Here is a 12,705-nt window from a genome sequence, read left to right on the forward strand (position 1 = left end):
CTCAAAATGTGAATAATGCATGAAAAGAGAAGGAAAAAGGCATAAGAACCCTTGAACTAAGGTCGAATTGTGAAATACATAAATTTATTTTCGTTTTCTTTTCTTATTCTAGCGTATTCTCTTTCTTTTATTTTTCTTTGTTCATTATCTTACGTACTTCTTTATTCATTTTTGCAATCCTTACTCAGCGGAACGTGGTAAATTGATCCTTCATCCTATTGGAGTAGTTTATAAAGATCAAATTAAATCTTTCGTTTAGTACCTTATTGGACTAGGGTGAGTATATGTTGTATGTTGGTGTTATGAATTATGATAATTATTTGGTGGTGATTTAATGATGGTTTGGTTACCCTAAATTTAAATTTTTAAATTTGGGTTTTCAGATCTAGTTATTGGCATGGCGTTCAAATATTTTTGATTGTGAGTTCAGAAGAATGCCGGAGAACTTTGGTAAAATACAGAGGTATATGATCTACTCTTTGTGTTCAATTAAATGGTCTCGGTTCTCAAATAGTAATAAACATATTTATTGTCATATATATATATATATATATATATATATATATATATATATATAATAATAATAATAATAATAATAATAATAATAATAATAATTGTGTTGCCTTCATCCCTCACCAACCCCCAACAGTTATCCCCACGATATATAATCATATATAAAGCTAAAGAAAAAACACACATCACATCTACTTCATCCCTTTCTCTTTCTTTCTCTTTTCTAATTTATTTTTTAAATATAAATACTCCACTTGTATATATCTATATACCTCTGTCACTTGACTTTTTCAAGCTGGCTGCTGAGTCCACACTTACCATTTTTGTGCTCTACAAGTTGGTTGCTAATGGAGTTGGTGAGTCCTCCATTTTCCTTTAACAATTAACAACTTCCTTATTTTTGAATTTCCTTTAAAATTGGTCTTTCAAAAAAAATGGGAAAAAAAGAAAAGGGGAATAAAGAATTTGAAATTGGATTACCTTCCTTCAGTCACCTAACTTAGTTAGACTTGTACCAACCCACATTGCCTTTATACTTTTGGCGAGGAAAAAAAAAAGAACATTTTTTAATGTTTAAATTCTTTTTTTGAGATTCTTGAATTGTTGGGGTTGAGTTATTTTTTCAGGTAGTGGAATCAGGGGTGAAGAAGATGGAGGAGGGAGAGGCAACGAGGAGGAACCAAACTCTAATTTGTGCACCAATTATGGCAGACACAGTGGATCAAATGTTGAATCTAATGCAAAAGGCTAAAACTAGTGGTGCTGATCTTGTGGAAGTTCGGTTGGATAGCTTGAAAAGCTTTAATCCTCAATCAAATATTAATACTATTATCAAACAGTCCCCTTTGCCTACCCTTTTCACTTACAGGTTTTAATTCCAAATTTAAGCTCCAAAGATTGTCTCTTTATTATCTTTTTACACTAGTGAATGTGTCATATCTGAATTGGGTTGCTAAAGTTTGTTCCTTTGTGTGTGTGTGTATGTGTGTTTTAATTCTTTTGTATTTGTGATAGCTGGAAGCTGAATAGTGATGATTAAGATTCTATCTTCTTTTCTTGTTTTGCTAGGAAATCCAAAAATAATAAGGAGAATAAGCTTGACCTGTATTAATTTTAAGGATTCGGGATTTCTTACTACAAGCTGAAACAGATAAATTGAAAATGAGTGGGGGAGAGATATGTAGCATACAGTAGCAAATTTTTGATTTGCTAAGGGAGGGATAGGCTAGTGGAAAAGGCTCTCCGCCTCCAAGGCTCCAACCATGAGGTGGAGAGTTTGAGTCACCAAGGGGACAAGCAGGAAAACAAGGAACAAACCCTAGAGGAGAGATTTTTTTTTGTTTTTTAGGAAGGAAATCTAGATATTACAGGATCATGAGAAAAGGGCTCTGGAACTGAACAAGAGACTTAGCTGATTAATGCTCTGGTCCTTAATGAAATGGACTTAAGCATGACCTCTGCTTAGGTTGATAAGATTAGCCAAGTGCAGTCAACTTTTGGCCGGAAGAAATGCTATAGCTTCAAAATTTTGTATTCATAAAGAAGTGTAATACATAGGTTTAAAAGAGAAATTGACTGGTACTGGATCTCCACTGAATCTCTAGCCATTTTCAATTGCCAATTTCTACAATGAAGTTTTGTAAAATTCCATCCTCCAGTTCATTGTGAAGCCTTTTACTGTTCGAATTCATACTGAAAATGTATATGTTTTATCTGTTGCTCTGGAATGTTACATCCCTATTTGGTAAGATGCAATCTTTGCCCCAGTGGAAGTTGAGAATTAGGGTATAAGGTTAGATAGTCGAGTGTGTTCCTTGGCCTTACCAGTAGTATTAGTATTAGTCTTATATTCTCCCTAGTCGTGGGTTTCTACTACTATTTGTTGTTTCTTTTGCTTCGATTTTCTTGTTGGAGTGTTGGTGTTACTGTTTGTTGCTACGACTTTGTTTTCATCTTTCCTTGAGCCGAGGGTCTACCGGATACAATCTCTCTACATTTTCAAGGTAAGGGTAACCCCACTTGTGGGATTATACTGAGCTTGTTGTTGTTGCTATCTTTTCCCCCAGGGCTTTGGTCTAGTGGTAAGAGCGCAACTCGTGATGTGCGGGTTTAGGTGCACGTCACGGGTTCGAACTCTGCCGCAAACAAAAGCCCGGTATTTAAGTGGATAAGGGTGGGAGAGGGGGGGCACTTAGCTTTGAACAATATGCCGCTGGGCCTTGAGGATTTCTCGGTTATCCAAAAAAAAGGTGCGATCTCTTTTCTTTCAGTTAAAAACTTGTCACCAGCTTGACTTGCAATAAATTAGAGCACAGAAGCAGTCCCCGCTTGCAAGATTTGCCTTAAAGTTAGGATGAAAGGGAATGAAAATGCTTTCCCCTGGTTGATCCCACTTCACTTTTGATTAGTACACTGTATGTTCTTCGATTTGCAGCTATAGTTTGGGTGTGAGGCAGGGGTAAATATTAGCAAGGTAAATATCTGACATCCTGTAGATACACGCATAAGGAGCACTAAAATCTAGCTTAGACCATCCTAAAGGCAGAGGGATACGGTTGCTTGCTACTATCTAATTTGTCCCTGCACCCTGGAAGACATTAATGGCACTAGGATCTTTTCTATATAAGTTTTGACCAGTTGACTTTCTCATCACTAGCTTCTTCAGGACACCAATTGCATTAACTCAGAAAGATATTAATCTTTCTGTCTGGCTTATTATAACCTAAATGAGCCATTTTCTTTATTTATATTGATATTCTTGTTCGTCAACAACCTGCGCTTCAGTTTTATGCATGTTTTCACATGGAAATTTGTGAACCACACTTCAATAACACAAGCAGGGATAAGCATGCTTTTTGGTGCAATGCCTATTAAACAGTTTCGACCTTATAAAACTAGGACACTTCTATGTCTTCATGCAAGATATTCTGGGCTTGACTAGCTCTGAGTTCAACCTTATGATGGAATTTGTAGCAGTTGCGAACAAGTGATATTAAATATTTGTTCTTTTACAATAAAGGGCAGTACGACGCACTAAGCTCTCGCTATATGTCGGGTCGGGGGAGGGACATATAATTACAATTTACGTTTATAATTATAGCTCTACTTCCTGATTTATAGTTCTCCTCTTACTTCATTTCGAATAATGTTCTTCTCTTACTTCTAGACATTGAAAAGCGCATTTTAAAATTTTCCTACATTGCCCACGTTTCTAGGCCCACTTGGGAGGGTGGTCAGTATGCTGGTGATGAAGCAAGTCGACTGGATGCACTTCGATTAGCAATGAAGTTGGGAGCTGATTATATTGATGTTGAGCTAAAGGTATTGATTCTAAACAAAAATGGCCCTTCCCACCTTATCCTAGAAATAAAATAAAATATAAAATGATGACCTTTCCCTGAGTAGCTGCTGCTAATTGTTCTCAAATGAATTTCAGTTAAAGCATAAGAATAAGAGCCCGTTTGGCCAAGCTGCCAAAAGGTGCTTATTTTGAGAAGTGTTTTTGTTCAAAAGTGCTTTTTGGAAAAGTACTTGTGTAAAATTACAGTTTGTGTTTGGCTAATTCGTTTAAATAGTGCTTTTTGCAATCTCATTGTGTTTGGCCAATCTTTTCAAAAAGTACTTTTAAGTATCAAATTACGAAAAAGGATAGTGAAGGTTCAATTTGCATTTAGTATTATTTAAAAAAGAAAAATAAATTTAAACATTTATTATAAAAGAATTCTAAAGTAAAAATATAAACTAAAAATTTCAATCAATATAAAATATAGTTATTACAAAGCAATAACATTGACTATTTGGTATTACCTACGGTTTACATGATAATTTAAATATGTCAAAATATATAATTCAATATAAATTTAAATTCTACTCTTAGGAATAGGAGAAAGAGAATAAAAATATGTTTAAAACTAAAAAGAGAAGAAATGTATAGTAGAAATAAAAAGGAAAAGGAAACGAAAATTATTAAAATAATGAGGGATAATTTGAAAAATATATATTTATTGTAAGGATATTTTTGTCTTGAATAAATTAATTTTTTGCTTCTTCTTCTTGGAAGAAGTTAGAATTTGTAGCTTCTCCCCAAAAACAGAAAAACTGCTTCTGCTGCTGCTCAAAAGTACGTTTTCATCTTGGCCAAACACCTTAAATTTTTCAAAAAAGTACTTTTTTGACAAAAAAAAAAGTACTTTTGGCCTCCTAGAAGTTTGGCCAAACAGGCTCAAAGAATGCAAGGCCAATCAATCTGGTTACCTGAGTTCATATCTCCAGAAAGTTGACTTAAATAGAAATTTTGAAGCATCTTAATAGGTGTATTAACTTGCCAGTTTTGTATTGAGACTTTGAACGTGACTTTGTTGAAATGTATGGCCTGTGATGCTTCTTGCAGCATGAAGGAGCATTGATCAATTTTGCAAACGAAGGATCACTTCCTGTTGGTTATTCCATATAAATGTTAAATATATGATATCTACATCTTTGCTAGCTTTAGATCGACATTCTTTATAGTTTGAGTCTTCATTTCTTCTTCCTTTTTGCTTTGACGGACACTTGATCAATAAATAATAGTTGCTGCTTTCCTTATGCTTTTTGTTTCTTTTTCTCCCACTCCTTTAGGCTATTGACGAGTTCAATACTGCTCTACATGGAAATAAGTCAGCAAAATGCAAAGTTATTGTTTCTTCTCACAACTATGATAATACACCATCATCTGAGGAGCTCGGCAATCTAGTAGCAAGAATACAGGCATCTGGAGCTGACATTGTGAAGTTTGCAACAACTGCACTGGATATCACCGATGTTGCACGTGTATTCCAAATTACTGTACATTCTCAAGTAAGCGGCGTAAGTAGTATAGCAAGTTTTTCAAGCCATAACTTGCTTTCAAATTTGTTTGGTGATAAATCATGGTTTCTCCTGAGCTGGATTTGGTGCGTGATAATAATAGCTTGAATCTAGAAGCAGGTTGCCTCTTGTAGATTTGTAGTAGGCCATACACACCAATAAGTTAGGTATAGTTGGATAAACTTCTGATCGGGTATACATTAATAACCTAGATATATGTAAGGGTAATAAGAGGGACAAAGACAATGAGAATAGCTTCCAAAATTAACTGTTTTTCTTTCCCTCACCTTCTCTCTCCCCGAAAAAGGTGGGGGTTTGTTAAATCTTAATTATCTGATGATATTTCCCATTGCAAGAAGAACTCAAAGGTAGATAGTAGAATCAATATTGTTGTATGTATCAATGCCTTTGAGACATTTTCTCAAGTGAATGACATCTGATATCACTTGTCAATTAAGGGGCCTTTTGGTATGTCAAGTGATGAGGTTGTACTATATGCTTTTGGGCTGAAATAAGGTGATTTGTGGATGATAGATTATAACATCATTGGATTCTAGTGAAGGGCTGATGGATTCTTATTTGGTGAGACCCAATAGGATGGACCGCTGTAGGGATTTAATATTGTGAGACTGACACTCAACCTTGTATGTTCTATTGAATATAAAAATAATCCCTTCAGTTGGAAATAATTCTATTTAATTTTCAAATATTCCATTAATATATTTTTGGACTAAGGAAGTTGGAAGTGGGGTATAAGAGAGGCGGATGACCATTGATTGTGGAAGATGGTCCATTTTGCAAATTAACCAGGCATGAAGGAAAAATTGAATTGGAGGAAGGAGTCACTGGATGGGGCGCTTGGTGGACGAGAAAGGGTTAAAGGAAACATTTATTCAACATCTGGAGCTTTTTTTTTGGGTGGGGTGGGGTGGGGGTGGGGGGTGGGGGGAGCAGTTGGGATGGCAATAAAGCAATAGGTAAAAGGATTTATGCCTTGTCAAGAGGCTGCATTCAAGGGGTTGTTTGAGAAGTAATCCTCTAGATAAGCCACAAGGAAAAGGAGGTGCACCAAGCAGGGGCCACTAGTCCACCCTCCAATTTGGTGCAGAAAATTACAAGAACCTAGGTTCAGGTATATATGCGCACTCCAGGAACCTAACTGCCCGATAAAGATAAAAAGATATCTTTATCATTTTTTTGAAGTTCCTAGATTTTGAGCCTGGATCTATAAAGATATGCACATGAAAAATAGGTTAAAATGATTATTAGTATTACACATGTGTAACTCATCATGCACCCAGTGGTGTGGCCTCATGGCCAATGAAGTGTGTACATACCTTAGAGACCAGAGTTCAAATCCCACTGGGTCACCACAAACTCTAGGTTTCTAGCCATCTTTCAGAGCCTTGCTGGACAAAGTCACTCGGTACTTGTGCTGGTGGAAGGTAGTACGTACCAGCTGGAGTAGTCGAGGTCCGTACAAGTTGGCCCGATCACCCCGTTTTTAAAAAGAAAAGAATTGTGTAACTCATCATGAAATGGACGCAATCACTGTCCAGCTTCAAGGCTTGGTTTAGCAATTCATAGTGTATGATTGGGTTAAATGACCAAATATGCAAAAGTCATCCTACTACATCATACTTTGCGATGTTTTTCATTTGAATGATATTGTGGTGGCAAGCTAGTCTTCTTTGACCCCCAAATGGATAAAGTGGGATCTAGTTCAGAACTAAAGAAGATTGAAAAGCTTAGATTTTAGATACTTGGCTGCATTTGATCTAATTTATTTCTTGAATTCCTGGAAAATCATAAATTTAGACTTTCAAACCAATTGATGGAATGCAATAACTAAAACTACAAGTTGGACCTCCTTTGTTTTTCCATATTTTGGAATATAAGAATGAAATCAGCATACATTAGTTTCTCCAATCATAAGCTGGTTGTCATCATGGTTGAAGTTCGTTTTTTTCCTGCTCCCACTATAATATTTTTCACATGCATAAATGCAGAAATGTATTTATTTGTTATTTAGGTTTTGTTATGCGTAATATATTTGTCCCCCATCTCCTTGAGCCTCTGTTTTTTTTTTTTTTTTGAGTTTGCTGCTTGACTATGAGCTTGCTTGCATTTTGAGATGCTTCTCGTGATTAAACATCAATGCATTTCTTGCACTTTGTTCAAATAGGTACCAATAATAGCCATGGTCATGGGAGAGAAGGGTTTGATGTCTCGAATACTTTGTCCAAAATTTGGTGGATACCTCACATTTGGTACTCTTGAAGTAGGAAAAGTTTCGGCTCCTGGGCAACCAACAATTGAAGATCTTTTGAGTATATACAATTTCAGACAGTTGGGACCAGATACCAGAATATTTGGCATTATCGGGAAGCCTGTTAGCCATAGCAAATCACCTTTATTGTATAATGAAGCTTTCAGATCAGTTGGGTTTAATGGTATTTATATGCCTTTGCTGGTAGATGATGTTGCAAATTTCTTTCGGACTTACTCATCTTTAGATTTTGCTGGCTTCAGGTTTGCTCTCAAAACAGAAACTGGTAGTTTATACCATTGTCTTTTAGTTTCATCAGGGTAGTCATGCCAAATTCCCCCCTTTCTCACAGCTTAGAAAGTATCATGTACATCTACATGTATATACCATATCTCATGGGGTTGAATGTACGTACTGGATTTTTCTTTTATGTTTTGCTTTCTGTTTGTTTTTGTTTTTCATGGGTCATCCTTGTTGTGTTCTTCCAAATTTTTGTGTGTGTCGTCCATGCCTAATAAATATAATTCATATGCATGTTTAGAAGTAGTTATGCAACTTTATGTTGTGCAGCTGTACAATTCCTCACAAGGAAGCCATTGTCGACTGCTGCGATGAAGTTAATCCTACCGCTAAGGTATTAGTTATATCATGATTTTATAATGCTTTTCAGCTGTTGTTTTTTTATTTGTTTTGTATTTTTACAGGGATCAATATTGCAAAATATTTTGATGATTTGTTATATCACATGCAATTACTTGGTTTCTTAATTATCCTGCAGTTGATAGGGGCTGTCAATTGTGTCGTAAGGCGACCTGATGGGAAGTTGTTTGGTTGCAATACAGACTATGTGGGTGCAATCTCCGCCATTGAAGAGGCGTTGCAAGGTCAGAATCATTTTATCCACTGCAAACATCCTTTTCTGAAGTTAGAGCTTCTTAATGTTTGAGCTTTGTTATTTCGTTGTACAGGCTCACAACCTATTATGTCTGGGTCACCCTTAGCTCGTAAATTGTTTGTGGTCATTGGTGCTGGTGGCGCTGGCAAGGCACTTGCTTATGGTGCAAAGGAAAAGGGGGCTCGGGTGGTGATTGCTAACCGTACCTATGGTAGTGAAATTCCGTGTAGCTAATGACAATTGCTGAAATTCTTATTATCATTGCTTAGTCACTTTACTCTGGTATTGATTTGGAGGTTGACTATGTTACTTTGTACTGATGTGCTGTCATATTACTTGAAGAACGGGCGAGAGAACTTGCTGATGTAGTTGGAGGTCAGGCTCTGTCTCTTGACGAGCTTAGCAATTTCCATCCAGAAAATGACATGATTCTTGCAAATACCACCTCCATTGGCATGCAACCAAAGGTTGATGATACACCAATCTCTAAGGTTTGCCTCCTTGCATTAGTTTTCTTAGATTAAACAACTTGTTACTGAATCCGTGTCTTATTAGTTGAAGAGCTGCATGGTTAATATCATGCACAGTAAATGGGTAAACAAAGAGGGTTCAGTATTAAAAATACAAGCTTTATAAATTAGAATGGGACGGAGTATTTTAATTTCATTTTGTTTGGGGGGGTCGGTGAGATCCCTTTTTTTCTTGGAAACTTTTTACCTCAATTAGCTCATACCCAGCATTCGTGAATTGCTTCTCTGTATTTTTCTGTTTTCTCAGAGGGCTCAATATTGGAAATACATGCTTTACCAATTTGAATGGGAGCGGAGCTTTTGTTTTTTCTTTTGCTTGGAAAAACATTTTTCCGTCTATTACCTTCATATCCAGCATTCAACAATTACTTCTCTACATTACACTGTTTTAATATAGGATAAAGATCTAACCATAAACCTGAAGTATCTTTGTAACGAATTCTATGTTCGGTAACTATATTTATTGCTCATCTCTTTCTCACAAAAGTAGCAAAAGATATATGGGTTGTTCTTTGGTTTTGATCATAAAGAAATTATGAAGTTTGGGGAAAGTGTATATATGTTCCGGACCATAATGTGTATGTAATCCTAATTCCTATATAGATAGATATCAACCTTCTTTAAGTTAAAGAACCCAATTGTAGGGCCTTTCATAACCTTACAAACCTGTCTAGTCAACAGATGACGTCTCTAAATATATACCTTTATTGGCCTTATGGAAAAGGGTCAAAACTACCTCTATCATTTGTAAATGGTTTAAAATTACCCTCCGTCCGCCTTTTGGTCCATAAACACACATAACGTTATCTTTGGGCTTAAATTTACCCCTCCCGCTAATGGCACAATATCGAAAACACAGCCAACGCATTAAAAATGGAGCCCACATATTTTGCCGTTAGTGGGAGGGTAAATTTAAGCCCAAAGATAACATTGTGTGTGTTTATGGACCAAAAGGTGGACGGAAGGTAATTTTAAACCGTTTACCAAATGATAGGGGTAGTTTTGACCATATTCTGTTGTCCTTATGAAAAATTATATACCTTGTTGTCATGGCTCACAATCTCAAACTTCCTCCTCTATTCTTTGGTGCTTCGAGGAATGGCATGCCATGAGTGGTTTAAACGGAAGTTCTAGGCTATGTAAGGAGTATTTTGGTGATTTGTTCCATTGGAAGAATAACGGGATAAAACAGATAAGACCTGTTCTGTCAGAAAAGGAAGTGGTTGTAAGAAACCACTTCAAGATCATGGTCTGCTGCTTTCAATCTGAACTTTACTCGGTGTTAAGTGCTTCTAATGCTGCTACTGTTGAGATAGGGTGTTGTTGACGGGTTTGATATAAGATGTGGGCTGATAACTGGCATTTCAGATGCAGCAAATAATTTTATGCTTTATTTCTACAAGGCAGACAAAATGCATGCTTAAGTTTGACATTTCTGTGGGTCAGAAAGAACTAACTTCGGTCCTGAGGAAGCTGGATGCACTATTTTCAGCAGAATAGCCCATGAAATGGATAGAACATATAGCGGGGGCAGAGCATTTGTGGCTAAAAGAATAAATCTCCATGTTGCTAGGTCTTTGCAGCCAATAACATAAAGACTAGTATGCTGTTAGGCTGTTAGCCAATCTTCTTAACCAATACATGCACGCACACAAACACGCATTGTCGTCCAATCTTGATTCACAAGAAACTCTTGTCCAACTCCTTACATCTTCTACTTGTGGATAGTAAAACGTAACTCTGGGCATGAAATTAGCTGCCCGCTAGCCACTCAGGTTATATAGGTTTTGTATATAACTGCAATTTATGATTTTGAAAAGTGAAGCGGATCACATGAGAAACTATTATTGGTGTCTATTTAAAAATGAGCAAGATATCTTTCTGGAAACTTGAACTTACCATCGACAGCTATAAGGAGGATAATGTTAAACAGACGTGTACCACATTCTTGGGCATCTCAATGCCAATTAGCTTCCCATGAGATATTCTTCAATGCTGTTCTTGGTTTTACTTAATTTGTCTTCAGCAATGAACTTCAAAATGTGCCTTCTCTTTGCTAATGGAACTTTTCAGCACATTCTATACTGGGGTGTCCGATTTCTTTATGTGACCTCGTGTAGGTTTAATGTCAATTTACATCACTATTTCCTGAAACCGGTTCCTGTCATCTAAGATTCTTCTTATTATTCAAATAGACGTATATTTTTTGCTTCATGCTCCTACATGCTATTTACTGATAAAACGTTGTTTAAATTTCTATGAACTGCTTCCAAATTACAGGAAGCTTTGAGGTACTACTCACTTGTATTTGATGCTGTTTATACGCCCAAAATCACTAGACTCTTGCGCGAAGCTCAAGAGAGTGGAGTAAAAATTGTAACCGGAGTTGAAATGTTTATCGGGCAGGCATATGAACAATATGAGAGATTTACAGGGTTGCCAGGTAATTTTTATGATAAGTTCATTCCTCAACTTGTGTGGTCATGGCATAACATTGGCACTGATTATCCTTTTCTTGTGGTGATTCATGTCTTGAAACTCCAGCTCCAAAGGAACTTTTCAAGAAAATTATGGCTGGATATTGAGAGCAAGCCCTTTACAACGCAGCCTGCTAATTACTTTTCCTCTTAAATTCTACATAGTTGTGTGATAGCAATGGTCTTAGATTCCTCTGTCCTACCATATGTGCTTCGGAAGAATTAATTCGTTCCAGGTAAATCGTGTTTTCCACCAAAACAAATTCTTGAGGATGTTCAGAAAAAGCAGTCAGACATACCAGTGGACAATCGTCATCATTCTGGCTTATATTAGACTCTTGTAGCACTTCATTCTTTGACAACTATGGTTCTTTGGGAAGTAATTTCTTTTGTACCTCTAATTCTGGTTTCATTGAACACATATTCCAGTGTTTCATCATTGTAACCCCATACTGGGAATTCCTCTTGATTATCATTATTATTAAATCTTGTCACATTATTGTATCACACCAAAACAGTTTTTTTACTTGAGTTCATTGTCTTGGGAATACAACATTGAGTTATTTTGACTTTTGAGTAGCAAGCATGGTCTACTGCATGTTTGACATTTAGCCAATCCAGGTGTGCATGCCGGTCCCACTTTTTCGGGGCTGCCATGTTTTAAGGGTGATTTGCAACAAGTGTTGGCCCTCGGTTGCCTCATGGGCAACACTTTTGACCTTATAAGTTTGCCCATGAGGCAAGCGGGGGTCAAAAAATCAAGACCATCCATTTTCAAGGTCACTGGGTGTAATTTTTAGATGTTTTAATGTTGGTGTGATTCTGGGTAACATGGCACACATGCTTATTGTAATGTGTTTTGCATGTGACACAATGACAATAGAATTAATTTTGCTAAGTATTTTAGCACACTAATTTTTAAGGCTTAGCTTAGCTATTATATGATTTGTTTGTAAGAAATTGAAAGGCTAAGTCTCTCCAATCAAGAGAATAAAGTTACTTGCTGCTTAAACATTAGAATATTATAAGTACAGGTAGTAGAATAATTGGCAGTAGTCTTTCCTACATGTGTACTATAATTCAAAAATTTATTCATAGCTGGTCGTATTTGTATCTGTTCATGTAAACCCTGTGATAGGTGTAATCTTGAAATCTTATTGCTTGAAATATTAAAGA

The 12,705-nt window shown here is 36.4% G+C and overlaps 1 protein-coding gene across 2 annotated transcripts; it reads left to right on the forward strand.

Moving 5' to 3' along the window:
- The first annotated feature begins 702 nt into the window (after positions 1-702).
- On the forward strand, positions 703-12,098 carry LOC107793657 (bifunctional 3-dehydroquinate dehydratase/shikimate dehydrogenase, chloroplastic). 2 transcript variants are annotated; one of them, XM_075229482.1, is made up of 11 exons: positions 703-869; positions 1,140-1,381; positions 3,729-3,834; positions 5,131-5,349; positions 7,544-7,890; positions 8,198-8,261; positions 8,406-8,511; positions 8,596-8,733; positions 8,865-9,013; positions 11,333-11,495; positions 11,597-12,098. In XM_075229482.1, exons 1-11 carry the CDS (start codon positions 861-863, stop codon positions 11,635-11,637), a joined length of 1,584 nt encoding a protein of 527 aa, XP_075085583.1. In that variant the 5' UTR covers positions 703-860; the 3' UTR covers positions 11,638-12,098. The 2 variants fall into 2 exon arrangements, with proteins under 2 accessions (XP_075085583.1, XP_075085582.1); XM_075229481.1 differs by having other exon boundaries at positions 732-869; positions 5,131-5,358.
- The last annotated feature ends 607 nt before the right edge of the window (positions 12,099-12,705 follow it).

This window comes from Nicotiana tabacum, chromosome 14 (genome assembly GCF_000715075.1).
Source record: "Nicotiana tabacum cultivar K326 chromosome 14, ASM71507v2, whole genome shotgun sequence".
In the NCBI taxonomy this organism is placed as follows: domain Eukaryota; kingdom Viridiplantae; phylum Streptophyta; class Magnoliopsida; order Solanales; family Solanaceae; genus Nicotiana; species Nicotiana tabacum.

Bases quoted from the DNA above. Each gene is read 5' to 3' on its own strand.
- LOC107793657 (XM_075229481.1), top strand. The intron at 5,359-7,543 runs GTAAGTAGTATA...TTGTTCAAATAG, and splicing joins TACATTCTCAAGTAAGCGGC to GTACCAATAATAGCCATGGT. The intron at 8,734-8,864 runs GTAGTGAAATTC...TATTACTTGAAG, and splicing joins GATTGCTAACCGTACCTATG to AACGGGCGAGAGAACTTGCT.